The sequence below is a fragment of the Phytophthora sojae genome (genome assembly GCF_000149755.1).
Source record: "Phytophthora sojae unplaced genomic scaffold PHYSOscaffold_4, whole genome shotgun sequence".
Taxonomy (NCBI): domain Eukaryota; phylum Oomycota; class Peronosporomycetes; order Peronosporales; family Peronosporaceae; genus Phytophthora; species Phytophthora sojae.
Genome location: NW_009258118.1, coordinates 2,699,706 through 2,711,434, shown reverse-complemented (window position 1 = coordinate 2,711,434; position 11,729 = coordinate 2,699,706). Strand labels below are relative to the sequence as shown.

At 54.8% G+C, this 11,729-nt stretch overlaps 8 protein-coding genes across 8 annotated transcripts; 5 read left to right on the top strand and 3 right to left on the bottom strand.

The window, feature by feature from the left end:
* Window positions 1-324: 324 nt before the first annotated feature.
* Window positions 325-981, top strand: PHYSODRAFT_418527 (hypothetical protein; the record flags this gene model as incomplete). The annotated part of the gene is made up of 2 exons (XM_009528142.1): window positions 325-697; window positions 845-981. Coding segments are annotated over 2 exons (510 nt in total), but the record flags the coding sequence as incomplete, so codon positions are not given.
* An 850-nt stretch (window positions 982-1,831) lies between these two features.
* PHYSODRAFT_354575 (hypothetical protein) lies at window positions 1,832-2,805 on the top strand. Its single transcript, XM_009528141.1, has 2 exons — window positions 1,832-2,092; window positions 2,218-2,805. The coding sequence occupies exons 1-2, from the start codon at window positions 1,931-1,933 to the stop codon at window positions 2,527-2,529; spliced, it is 474 nt and encodes a 157-aa protein (XP_009526436.1). The 5' UTR covers window positions 1,832-1,930; the 3' UTR covers window positions 2,530-2,805.
* A 343-nt stretch (window positions 2,806-3,148) lies between these two features.
* On the bottom strand, window positions 3,149-4,321 carry PHYSODRAFT_346157 (hypothetical protein; the record flags this gene model as incomplete). Its single annotated transcript, XM_009528140.1, has 4 exons — window positions 3,955-4,321; window positions 3,705-3,782; window positions 3,532-3,608; window positions 3,149-3,460 (listed from the first exon to the last, which is right to left on the bottom strand). Exons 1-4 carry the CDS (start codon window positions 4,079-4,081, stop codon window positions 3,149-3,151), a joined length of 594 nt encoding a protein of 197 aa, XP_009526435.1. The 5' UTR covers window positions 4,082-4,321.
* A 323-nt stretch (window positions 4,322-4,644) lies between these two features.
* Window positions 4,645-6,281, bottom strand: PHYSODRAFT_560046 (hypothetical protein; the record flags this gene model as incomplete). The annotated part of the gene is made up of 5 exons (XM_009528139.1): window positions 5,952-6,281; window positions 5,590-5,860; window positions 5,334-5,493; window positions 5,126-5,269; window positions 4,645-5,052 (listed from the first exon to the last, which is right to left on the bottom strand). Exons 1-5 carry the CDS (start codon window positions 6,148-6,150, stop codon window positions 4,645-4,647), a joined length of 1,182 nt encoding a protein of 393 aa, XP_009526434.1. The 5' UTR covers window positions 6,151-6,281.
* A 202-nt stretch (window positions 6,282-6,483) lies between these two features.
* PHYSODRAFT_314749 (hypothetical protein) lies at window positions 6,484-7,368 on the top strand (the record flags this gene model as incomplete). Its single annotated transcript, XM_009528138.1, has 6 exons — window positions 6,484-6,518; window positions 6,610-6,728; window positions 6,823-6,886; window positions 6,969-7,056; window positions 7,134-7,259; window positions 7,351-7,368. 6 exons carry the CDS (start codon window positions 6,484-6,486, stop codon window positions 7,366-7,368), a joined length of 450 nt encoding a protein of 149 aa, XP_009526433.1.
* A 905-nt stretch (window positions 7,369-8,273) lies between these two features.
* Window positions 8,274-8,817, bottom strand: PHYSODRAFT_354574 (hypothetical protein). Its single transcript, XM_009528137.1, has one exon. The coding sequence runs from the start codon at window positions 8,778-8,780 to the stop codon at window positions 8,574-8,576; it is 207 nt and encodes a 68-aa protein (XP_009526432.1). The 5' UTR covers window positions 8,781-8,817; the 3' UTR covers window positions 8,274-8,573.
* A 587-nt stretch (window positions 8,818-9,404) lies between these two features.
* On the top strand, window positions 9,405-10,156 carry PHYSODRAFT_264164 (hypothetical protein; the record flags this gene model as incomplete). Its single annotated transcript, XM_009528136.1, has 1 exon — window positions 9,405-10,156. A coding segment is annotated over one exon (752 nt), but the record flags the coding sequence as incomplete, so codon positions are not given.
* Window positions 10,157-10,473: 317 nt separating this feature from the next.
* PHYSODRAFT_285920 (hypothetical protein) lies at window positions 10,474-11,728 on the top strand. The gene is made up of 5 exons (XM_009528135.1): window positions 10,474-10,877; window positions 10,953-11,061; window positions 11,147-11,192; window positions 11,272-11,541; window positions 11,610-11,728. The coding sequence occupies exons 1-5, from the start codon at window positions 10,506-10,508 to the stop codon at window positions 11,668-11,670; spliced, it is 858 nt and encodes a 285-aa protein (XP_009526430.1). The 5' UTR covers window positions 10,474-10,505; the 3' UTR covers window positions 11,671-11,728.
* Window position 11,729: the final 1 nt, after the last annotated feature.

Below are 11,729 nucleotides of genomic sequence, written 5' to 3'. Positions count from 1 at the left end.
GAAGTTAAGGCGCGCGAGCTGGATCGGGGGCGGTCCTCCAGGCGCCGAAGTCAGGAATTGTGAATTGACGCAGATTTGGGGTACCTTCTGACACAAATCACGCATACTTGGGAGTACACAAAACACAATTGTACGCAGATTTGGGTGCACCTTTTTTACGCAAAACACAATTCACGGACCGGTACCGGTATTTGCAATATGGACATGAACATCGAGCGGAATGAGGCAGCGGAAGTGCCCGAGAGCGCAGGTCAGAGCGGCGACAACAGCGAAGAATTGACTCCTTCTGCTGGCGCTGACTATGGCAACAACGACAAGAAGCGGAAGTCATGCGCTGTGATTGGCTGTAAGAGCTTAGTGCGGTCACGCGGGCTGTGCAAGGCTCATGGGGGCGGGACGCGCTGTCAGGTGGAGGGCTGCATGCGAGGTGCCCAAAGCGCGGATATCTATCTCTGCATCGCGCACGGCGGAGGAACGCGCTGCAGTGTCTCAAACTGCAGCAGCGCGGCTCAATCGCGGGGGCTATGCAAGAAGCACGGGGGCGGCAGCCGATGCAACTTCGAGGGATGCACCAAGGGCTCACAGGGCAACGGGTTCTGCAGGAACCACGGCGGAGGATACAAGTGCAAGCACCCGGGTGGCTGCATGAAGTGGGCACAAGCGCACGGTTTGTGCGCAAGGCACGGCGGGTGGCAGCGTATCGAGAGCAGAAGTGAGGAGCGCCAGCCAGCGAGCAGTTCAGGCACACCGAGCGGCGACGCAACCGAGTATGCCAGCAGTACTTCCGCGGCCCCCGTGAGCGCTGCCAGGCAGAGTATAGCGGCGCCACCAGCCACTTCTCCAGGGCTGTGCCAGGTTGCTGGGCGTGCCGGTGCCGTTGAGAAAAGAGGTGTTTGCCGATTCCACAGCGCCAGAGCGCGCTGCAACAGCCTCATTGGGTGTCGAAACATGGTGCACGCAAACGGATCGTGTCTGATACACTGCAACACGCAAGCGGCAAGCACTAGCAGCAACTCTGGGCTTCCTCACGCACACGGCACTGGTTTCATACCCTCGCAGCCAGTAGCCAACAGCCAAGCCACGCCATCACCCGCATCAACGAGCCGGACCACAGCCCGCCAACAAGAACTCCGGGCGAGAGAATACTGCGACGCGGTCGTATGGGCTCGCTCCGCCGAGTTGCTCTCCATCCTCGGCAGTGACGTCCCGCCTTCGATCGAGACATCGGCTCGCAGACAGCAGCGTGTCGCCGAGCAGTACTGCAACGAGGCCCTTGTCGCGAGTGCCATCCGCTTCATCCACGCGAATTCTTCGTCTCGATCCTCAGCGCCGATAGTGTCCGCGCTCATTGAAAGAGGAATGGCGCGTCCAGGAGTGCAAGACCTGCGGCTGTTGTAACGCGACCTGCGGACCGGGGCGGAGGCGTGGGCAACGGACAAGTGCCCCGTAGCCGCAAGGGCAGACTAACACCAGAAGTGCAGCTTTCCGCTCAATTACTTGTAGTTGCCGTTGAAGCTCGCATCCAATCAGCTCTGCTTACGCTAATGCGCGTGCCTGACTGGCACAAAAGTGAGGTGGCAGACTGCGATTGGGCCTGCAATCCCATTGAGGCAGCACTCAGAGCGACTGCACGCCTTCACTGCAAGCTCCTGGCACCTAGAAGCTTCGAGCGCGGCGAGCTCACGGCAATCTGATTACGCGGTGAGGGAACTGATATCCTGCATACGGCATGCGTTAGGGTAGGCCCAACCCAGCGGGCCAATCAGCGTGCGCGGAAGCGTTTTGGGTGACAAACCCGTCGAAAGAAACGAAACAGAAGAAGCGGCCACAAGCAGCTCCACGCCTCGAGCAGCAGAGCGACATCTAGATCGGACGCACCTCCTCCTCCTCCTGCTCACAGAGCACCGACCCTAGCAAGCAAGCGAGCACCATGACGGCCCACGTGGACACGAACAAGAACGTCAACTGGATGGACTCGCGCGGCTTCTGGACCTTCTACATCATGCTGCTGGCCTCGCTGTACATGGCGATGCCCATTATCTTCCCCACACACGGTGACGCCCTCACGGCGGTCAACGTCATCCACGGCGTGGTACGTCTGCTTGTATCTCGCAGTCTGTAGGGTAGGGTACGCGCCCCACGGGGGGGGTAGAGTGCTCTGCATCACACTGTTCTTGACGGGGCTGTTCTGTACTGATATGATTGCTACTGCTGCAGGTCTCGTTCGGCATCATGCACTGGGTCAAGGGCTCGCCCGATGACAACTCGATGGGCGACTACCGCGAGCTCACGTTCTACGAGCAGATCGACCAGGGCCACCCGTGGACCAACACGAAGAAGTTCCTCATGATGATCCCGACGTTCCTCTTCCTGGCCGCGTCGGTCGCCACGGACTACGACACGCGCCACCTGCTCATCAACTTCCCCATCTGGGCGACGCTCATCCTGGCCAAACTGCCGGAACTCGACCGCGTGCGGATCTTCGGCATCAACTCCACGGTCGGCATTGACGACCACAAGAAGAACTAAGTAAGCGAGGGTGTCTCACGACCAGGCTGTACGTCAAGAGCGCAGCGCGAGCCGCGCTCTCGTGCGTCGAGGCGGTGCCACGTCAGCAGCGGCGACCTCCATCTTTTGTGAGTCTACACTACGGACAGCGTGATCGATTAGCTGGAGAGCACAAGGCGAGAGTGGACTGGGCTCCTTCCTGCCTTCTTGAAGTTTGATTTGCTACGTGTACCTTGCTGCGTTGCTGCATGCCCCCATGCAGTGAACCATTGAACAAGATTGCCATGATCTCACTTTCGACGTTGTCTTAGTATGCGTAACGTGGCATTTCGTGCCTTGCTGTGATTAAGCGTTGCAGAAAACAGAAAGCAAAAGCTTTGCCCTATCCAAAAACCACACAGCTCACATTACATCTACCGTCGCACCTCTGCCGACGCGCAGCGATAGCTTCTTTTTCTTCCTGCTTTTCTGTCGGTAACTCTTTCCACCCTTTGCCTTTCTCCCTCTCCACCCACTCGTCCATCTGCCAGGAAGTGAACTGCGGTCGAAACTAAGGATCTTCGGTTGGTCACGATGAATGGAGATCGCATTGACGTTAAAAGCTGCAGGATCCAATAGTCAGAAGTTAGCTGTGAGGGCTCTAGCAGCATCCGCTCTTCGACTTGGACGCCTGAGGCGGGGTGATAGGGAACGCCTCGCGCTCGGGCTGAGGCGGGTTCTTCGGCAGCCGCTTGGCAATGGCAACGAATAGGTCCTTCACGTTCACAGCAGTCTTCGCAGACGTCTCCATGTGCAGGATGTCGTTGTCCTCGGCGTACTGGTGCGCCTCCTCGAACTCCACCTTGCGACGGGCCTCGAGATCGGCCTTGTTACCGGCAAGAGCGATGACCACATTGGGGTCTCCACGGCGCTGCAGTTCCTTGACCCAAGACTTGGCGCCCGTGAACGAGTCCTACGTGATAGCACAATCGACAACCATCAGCAAGACCATGCGACAATTGCCCGAGGACCACCAGTTCGCACCTTGTTGGTCACGTCGTACACGACGATAGCTGCCGCCGCACCACGGTAGTACATTGGCGCCAAACTGCGGTATCGCTCTGCACACATGGAGTAACGTAACATCAAAAGTAAGTCAATGTACCCACACCACCTTCATTAGCTTGCCGCATCAGCAGCAGAATTTAAACACTTGCCTTGTCCTGCGGTATCCCAGATCTCAAACTTGACCGTCAACCCGTCCTCGAGACCGACCGTCTGTGTAAGAAAAGCAGCTACAAGTAGAAAGAAAATCACCAACCGCCGCAGAAGCACAAGAACAACAGACACGGTTAGGACCATCCTCACACTCCCACGATAGCGCATACAAATCCTCCATGCCGCGTCCAGCGCAGGACAGGATCCCGCGTCTAGGTAATAACGAGAGAGAGAAAGAGAGAGGCCTACCTCCAATGGTGGGCTCCTGGAACTCGAAGAACTCGTCGCGCACGAACCGCACGACGAGACAAGACTTGCCCACGGCCGTGTCGCCCAGCAGCACCAGCTTGAAATGGCACGTCTTTCCCTGCGACATCCTGGTGACTTTTTCTTCTTCTTCTCCTTAGTTAAAGTGCTTCTTTGTCTCGGCTGACTCGAAGAACGCTCGAGATCCTCCTGGCTTTCTTCGCTCGCTGATTCGCGCGACTCGTCGACGGTTGCTGGATGCCTCGCTGTGGCGTGTGCTGCGTCCTGCCGTCTCTGCGGCTGGCTGGGGCGTGGCTTGGGTGGCGCGGGTACCGAATGGGAGACTGGAAGTCGCTCGCCTCCTGCTGCCTTCTCGCTTTGTTTCTTTTTCTCGCCTACGCGGTACTGACAGCGTATTTGTATGGGATCCCCCACCCCGCCCAGCTGAGATGGGAGACCTGCCACATCTTATAAGCACACTGGATTTCAGAGGCACACTGGGTACCGGCTGGAGTGGTACACAATATAACGTGGCACTTGACTGCCTCGCCCAGCTCTTCGATGGCATGGGCCCATCGTGGCATTTTAGTATCTGGACAACTATGCGTTGCATGTTTAATAGTTACCCCTAATAGTATCCCATAAAGCTACTACCTACCTACCTACCTACCTATCTGCAAAGCTTGCTTGCCGTTACTCCTCGCTTTTCATCTCACACTCGGCCGGAAGGTACGAGAGCAGCCTGTCGGGCACCATCTGCTTGAGATCGTTGTACGGCGCCTTGTGCAGATTCAGCTTCTGCAGGATGTCGGCATCGTCGTGGATCTCGAACGGCGCGCTGAAGTTGAAGAAGATGTCCTGGCGATCTTCCGACATCTCGCACTGGATCACCGTGTCCTTACTTGTGTTCACCGCGATGAATGGCAGAAACACCCGCCCTTCGTCGCGTACAATCGTGGCGGCTGTGGGGTTCTCACTCTCCTTGCGCTTTCGCTCGGCGTTTCGCTTCAATAGGTTCTTCATGGCAACTTGCTGCACCAGGAGATCCTGCAGATGCTGCTTTTTCTGCTCCACGCTCTTCATACGCTCGTTTCGCTCCGCCTGACACAGGATACAGAGTACGTAAGCACGCTTTTACCACTGCAAAGGATTGTAGCAACACTGGTAAACAAACCAGTAGCATTTCCGTGTCATGCTGCATATTTGAAGGCAGCCCTTTCCATCGGATCTCCTTGCGCTCTTTTGAGATGATGTCCATGGCCATCAACACATTTAATGCGTCGTATACTCGCCGGCGAATGTTCTTCTCATCGTAGACCTAAATAATCACACTCAACAATGAGCCTTTGCAACATGCCGTTTGTCCTCAAGCGCCAGCTTACCGCATCATTTGGTCGCATCGTGACGAACTCGCGCACAAGTTCATCAGCCACTTCATTGTAGGACGTGACGTGTTTTTCCTCTACCTTTTGGCAGACTTTCATACTGAAATGGCGCAAGCCTTTGTTGATCTTCAGATATTTCCTCTTCTTCCCTGGCGAACTGTAAGCACAATACATACCGACATCGAAAGCATACAGCCGATCAGTGCTTAGTTCAATCAGTAAGAAAAATATAACGGGCAGGGCATCCACGTACGGGCTAGTGAACGACGGGCTCGGGAGCGGCGTCGGGATCGACGCCGGCTTCTTTCCGGCCCCAGATTTGACAGGGGTACTTGCAGCTGAAGCAGGAGTCGCCAATTGCTGCGACTCCACAAGAGAGCCATTTCGCAAAAGCCCTGCTTCTGTGGCCATCTTCTCCAGTCCCTGCGTCTTCATCATGTTCACGAAGTCGTCATGCAGACTAGTGGGCGTGATCGACGCGCTGGCTGCATCAAGACCAAAGGGCGTGGCCTCCACCTTGATCTCTAGATTTTAGCGCACATAGCAAACAAAATAGCAGTGTTAAGCGCACAATAACTAGCTTCAAAATAGCTTAACTACAAGCAGCAAACCCACCTGGTGGAATGTCATTCTTCTCCTCCAGGTCCACCTCCGTCAGCTTCTTGAGCTCTCGACGCGTCGCCCGCTTCGTGGTTCCATTACTCGCAGCTCCTACTCGCTTCTTCCCTGCTACTTTTGCCGGAGCCTTCGCATTGGTTGTTCTCCGAGCCGGAGACTGCAAGCCGTCCGGTAGTGGCGCTCCTTCCGCAGACATGAGCCCGGTGTTAGCTTGGTTGATCGCTTGCGTTCTCGGCTTAGGATACAGAGGCTTTGCGGCTTCTTTTTACACCATACGATAAACAAGCATAGTGTTAACACGTTGCAGTTCTCCAGGGAGCAGCGGCTGCGGTGTCCTAGTCACGGAAGGATACACGGCAACACTCACGGGCCGCGCGACGTTCTGCTGGGGGAATCAATTGTATCGGCATCAATGAAGACGGTAATGGGACCTTACCATTGGTTGAAATATGGTGGCCCCACAACGCTTTCATTGGTTGATATTCAGTGCAGCTTGTTACAGCCGACAAATAGGCCGGAGAGCGACAGGATGCCCCGCGACGACGACTTCTACGTTCGCTACTAGTGCGTACAGGCGGTGAATGTACGCAGGAGGCTACTGGTGTGGTGGTAGCTGACGTTCTTGTTGCTGTGATGTCTGCTTTGTGCCTTGCAGCGTTGGCCACCGCGGCAAGTTCGGTCATGAGTTCATGGAGTTCGAGTTCCGCGCGGACGGGAAGCTCCGTTACGCCAACAACTCCAACTACAAGAAGGACTCGATGATCCGGAAAGAAGGTGGGCTGGCACTTGTGTTGATCAAATAATGTGGTGATGGCGGAGCTATGTAGACAATTGCTAACGTGGTGCTGGGGCTCTTTTGTTTCAAAAGTGACGGTGTCCCAGTCGGTCATCGACGAGGTCAAGCGGATCATTAGCGATAGCGAAATCACAAAGTACGTGGCGGGACCATCCTTCTAGTTGCTGGAATAGCATGCAATAATGCTGATGTGGGAACGTGCTGCTGTGCCTCAACAGAGAAGATGACAAGGAGTGGCCGGAACCAGACCGTGTCGGACGGCAGGAACTGGAGGTCGTGTTGGGTGACGACCACATCTCGTTTACGGTATGCCTTGGCAAGTTGATATCGCGCGATTATATGTGTGCCAATAGGCTGACGTTTGTACATGTTTTCATTTGCAGTGCGCGAAGATCGGCTCGCTGCTGGACGTGCAGGACAGCAAGGACCCGGAGGGTCTGCGTGTGCTGTACTACCTGGTGCAGGATCTCAAGTGTTTGGTGTTCTCGCTCATCACACTGCACTTCAAGGTAGGTCTTACCGTATTGTTTCAGCCATATGAGCAAAGTCTCTTGCAGTTGGTATCTCACAACGCCTATCTCTGCCTGCCTGCCTGTTCAGATCAAACCCATTCCGTAGGATGATCATGCTGGTCAGACTGGCGATTTCGAGTGGTCAACAGGGAGCAGCTTAATGCTGCTAGCTCGAGAAACGCACCAATATACACAACCATTTTTGTGTTCTTGTAGGTGATCATTTTCGCGACATTCGGGAGTTCATAATATCACTTCAGCAGCAGGTTTAAATGATTTCACCGTAGGCAGCAGCCCCTGCCATAGGGAGGCTACTCTGAGCTGTTAGAGATAAATACCAACTTGGGCACCCGCTGTCGTTGAGTGTCGTAGGCCTTGGCGACGACTATGGGAGTCGCCTCCCTACACCATGCTCGGTGCTGTACTTTCTTGGCGGCATGGAAGCGCACATCCAGGAATTCGTTGGCCGTCTCCATCTCCGTCTCGGCCACGTGCACGCACTTCACGTTGCTGCTCTTGGTGATGGCTCGCACGGCCGCGTCGAATGATCGGGCGGGGACCAGCACCACGGCGGCGACACCACGGCATCTTTGCTTTCTTAAATGACAATCATGACTTCACAAGGGCAACGTAACTTCAAAACCACGAAGGCCTTCAGTAACCTGGTGTGCAGCTACACGTAGTCTAAGACGCACCACTGGATACGCTACTGCGATCTATGCCAAAATCGCTATTCCTCGACCCTTGGCTACCAATTCAACTCATCCCTAGAGTTTTGCGCGGCTTACAATGAAGGAGCTAGGTTAGTATCGTCAAGTGAGATGGCTAGCTTCATCGTTGGTCTTGGCCCAAGACTCTTGGAGAGAAAGTGCTTGCACTTTCAAGGCAACGTGTTTCCGTGCTTTCACCGCTAGTTCGTGGATCGCGTCAACTTGAGCTCTGTCTAGTAGGTTCTTGGTCGCTTGCGCCAATCTTCCAGAATGCAAATGAGGAGTTGAATTAGTCTCGTCAAGCAAGGTGTCCGTGGTCAATTCCATCGGCACCACTTCAGGTTAGATTCAATTGTTATTTGACTTGCTGCGTTTGTTGTCTTCAGCGTCTACGGTGGCAAAAGAGAAAACTGTTTATCCGCGTCTCGTGCGCGCTACGAAGAATTATTTCTGTGATGGGGGAGCCCTCGTCACCTGGGTCCTGCGTCTTGCAATGGTGCACCCGAAGTCTCTCGTCCGCGCAGTTCAGTGTGCGAGGGTTCTCGACGGACTGTGGTCAATTACGGTGCGCGACGCTCTCTCGCGCGGAGCGTGGCGTTCTTCATGTCCGGCCCGCGACCACGTCGGCGTAGCTGCGCGCCTTGGAGCCTGGCTCCGAGTGCCGCTCCTGTGCGAGGAAGACCCAGCCTTCCACGTCGGCCTCGCGCGTGAAGGCCGTCTCCTGGGACACCTGCTCGCCGGGCTTGTCGGCGGCCTTGCCCTCCTTGGCGCCGGGGGCGAAGAATCGGTGCAGCAGCGAGTCCAGCATCGTTGTTCTCAGGTGGAGAGTCGTGGTCGTTGCCTGGTTGTCTTTGCTTCTTGTTTGCTGGTTGTTGCCTTTTGTGATGTGGAGCCGAATCTGGAATCTGCAGCGGGAACTTCAAAGTGCGAACGAAAGAATCTGCGAAAAAATGCTCTTCCGTGCCATAGTGAAACCAAGTGGCCAGCAGTTCAAATTGAAGCGCCGATGCAACCGCAAACCGTGCTGCTGAAGTTGAATAGTTTTGCGATTTGACCCTGCCGTAAGCACGACGTTTTACGGCCGAACTGCGTGTTGTTGAGGAGAGCCGACGTATGGTTGCAGCTACCCTAGCAGGCAGAGATTAGGCTCCAGCTGGCGCGAAGAAGAAGAAAGCTAAGCTGATGCATGTCTTAGCTTCCGTTGCTGTTGTTATTATCCTGGTGGTTCTAGAAGGCTGAACCACTGCAATGCCGACTTGTGAACTTGCGGCATTGAGCGAGAACCTTTCCTGAGGAAGGCCAAACTTTCTGCAACTGCAACTTGCCTTTGTAGCAATCTTTCCACGTCAATACATGTGCCGTACACTATATTCGTGTAGAATTTATGTACACTGGTCCTCCCGCCACTTTTCGCCCAACTCGCCCAGGAGCTATGACGGCGGAGACCTCGTCGGCACCCGCCGATGAAATCGTTGGTGCCAGCGGAAGCTCGAGCCAGAACACGGACGAGTCGGCGCAAGGCAACGAGGCCAATGAGGCGAAGAAAGAGGAGGATGCCGAGAGGCCGCCAGCACCCGGGGGTTCGCCTGAAACTGCGGAGTCTGAGCAGCAAGGAGAGGGTTACGGGGAGATGAAGGAGCCAGAGACGGAATCTAAGAAGGAAGATGCAGCACCCACTGAGAAGCAGGAGAGCGGCGATGTGGAGATGGCTGATGAGAAGGATGCCCCTCCAGCCGAAGAGGTGAAGACGCAGTCGTCCGACGTGGAGATGAAGGCGCAAGAGAACGAAGCGAAGAATGAGGATGACGAGTCTGCAGTCAATGGCGAGGCTGAGGCTAAGGAGGGTGCTGCGGCAGACGCAAAAGCTACAGAAGCTGATGTGGAGATGAAGGAGAGCACCGCGGAGGAGTCTAAGAGCGAGAGCAATGCTGAGGAGGCAAGAGAAGCTGCTGCAAAAGAGACCAATGAAAACTCCGAAGATGCTAAGGCGGGCTCGGATGCGACAGCTTCTGGTTCGCCTAAGAAAGTCTCGGAAGCGCCGGTCACCCCTGTAAAGCTAGTCTCATCTCCAGCTAAAACTTCTGCTAACGGTGATGCGGCTACGAAAAGTGATGACCCCAAGACTGTCGACGCAAAGCAAGTGGGAGCTGATGCAAAGGACGAATCGACCAGCCCCAAGCGTAAGGAGCCGGAGAAAAATGCTACTTCTGCTGCTGAATCCTCTAACGGAGTCGACGGAGTTGCGGCACCGTCGGAACCTGCTGCAAAGAAGCAAAAGGTGGATGCGCCTGATGCGAAGGCCTCTGAATCTGCTACTGCGGATGGAACTGCGGCATCCGTGATGCTCTCCCGTGACGACATGGCCAAGATGGAGGAGGATAGCGGCCGACTGAAGTTCGATGTCATCACGAACGACGGCACAGATGAGCACATGATCCAGCTCACCACTTTGAAGAACATTTTCGCAAAGCAACTTCCCAAGATGCCCAAGGAATACATTGTTCGGTTGGTTTTCGACAAAAACCACCGATCGATGCTCATCCTCAAGAACGGCACCCATGTGATTGGAGGCATTTGCTACCGTCCCTTTGAGAAGAATCACTTCGCAGAGATTGCATTCTGTGCCATTAACGCTTCGGACCAGGTGAAAGGATACGGTACGCGGTTGATGAATCACCTCAAGGAGTATGTCAAGACCAAGAACATCACGCACTTCCTCACGTATGCCGACAACTACGCTATTGGGTACTTCAAGAAGCAAGGCTTCACCAAAAGTGTATCGATGGCTCGGCCTAACTGGTACGGCTACATCAAGGACTACGACGGTGGAACTCTGATGGAGTGCACCATTCACACCCAGATCAACTATTTAAGGATCACGTCGATGATTCACATGCAGCGCGAGGTATATCGTCATCAGTGCTGTATGTAACTTGAAAGCTGGCAGTGCGCTGACGCGGGGTTCTGACTGTATGCGCAGGCTATTCAAAAGAAGATCAAAGAACGCTCGCGATCTCAGAATGTGTATCCGGGCCTAACAAAGTTCGCGGAGGGCAGGCTGATGGATATCTACATGGTCCCCGGCGTCAGTAAGTGTTTGTTCCACGCGTGTTGCTGTTGCTCTCTATGTTCTGCAAACAGTTTCGCTGACAGCATCGCTTTTCTTGCTTACAGAGGAAGCTGGCTGGTCTCAGGCAACGATTCGCAACAACCGTATCGGGTGCGTGGTCTTTCTTGCTCTCCCTTCGGTGGGCGTATACAGTTTTTCTGATACTCTTGCTTTATTTTCGTTTGTATAGAACCCGCGATCAAGGTAGTCTGAAGTCGCAGCTCTCCCAGTTGTTGAAGGCCGTGTCGAGCCATCGCAGCGCGTGGCCGTTCCACGAGCCCGTGGACACTTCCGTCGTGGTCGACTACCTAGACCACATTAAGGAGCCTATAGACCTGCAGCTCATCAGCAAGCGCATCGACAGCGGCGCCTACATCTCCAAAGCTGCGTTCAAGGCGGACCTTGACAAGATGTGCGACAACTGCACGACGTACAACACGCCCGACACCAACTACTACAAGTACGTCCCCCCCGCGCTGCCCCCATGTTGTTACGAAACCTTACGCTCATTCTACTCTTCCTTTCCAGGGCCGCCGTGGATCTGCGCGAGTTCATCCAGTCTCGAATTCAGATCAGAGATCACAAGTAGGCGCTCTACAGTGGAAGGACTGTATAGCCCTGCTCTTCTGTAAGTCGAATGAACAAGAT

Bases quoted from the DNA above. Each gene is read 5' to 3' on its own strand.
- PHYSODRAFT_285920 (XM_009528135.1), top strand. From the start codon at position 10,506: ATGCTCATCCTCAAGAACGGCACCCATGTGATTGGAGGCATTTGCTAC. The intron at 11,062-11,146 runs GTAAGTGTTTGT...TCTTGCTTACAG, and splicing joins CTACATGGTCCCCGGCGTCA to AGGAAGCTGGCTGGTCTCAG. The intron at 11,193-11,271 runs GTGCGTGGTCTT...TCGTTTGTATAG, and splicing joins ATTCGCAACAACCGTATCGG to AACCCGCGATCAAGGTAGTC.
- PHYSODRAFT_354575 (XM_009528141.1), top strand. From the start codon at position 1,931: ATGACGGCCCACGTGGACACGAACAAGAACGTCAACTGGATGGACTCG. The intron at 2,093-2,217 runs GTACGTCTGCTT...CTACTGCTGCAG, and splicing joins TCAACGTCATCCACGGCGTG to GTCTCGTTCGGCATCATGCA.
- PHYSODRAFT_354574 (XM_009528137.1), bottom strand. From the start codon at position 8,780: ATGCTGGACTCGCTGCTGCACCGATTCTTCGCCCCCGGCGCCAAGGAG.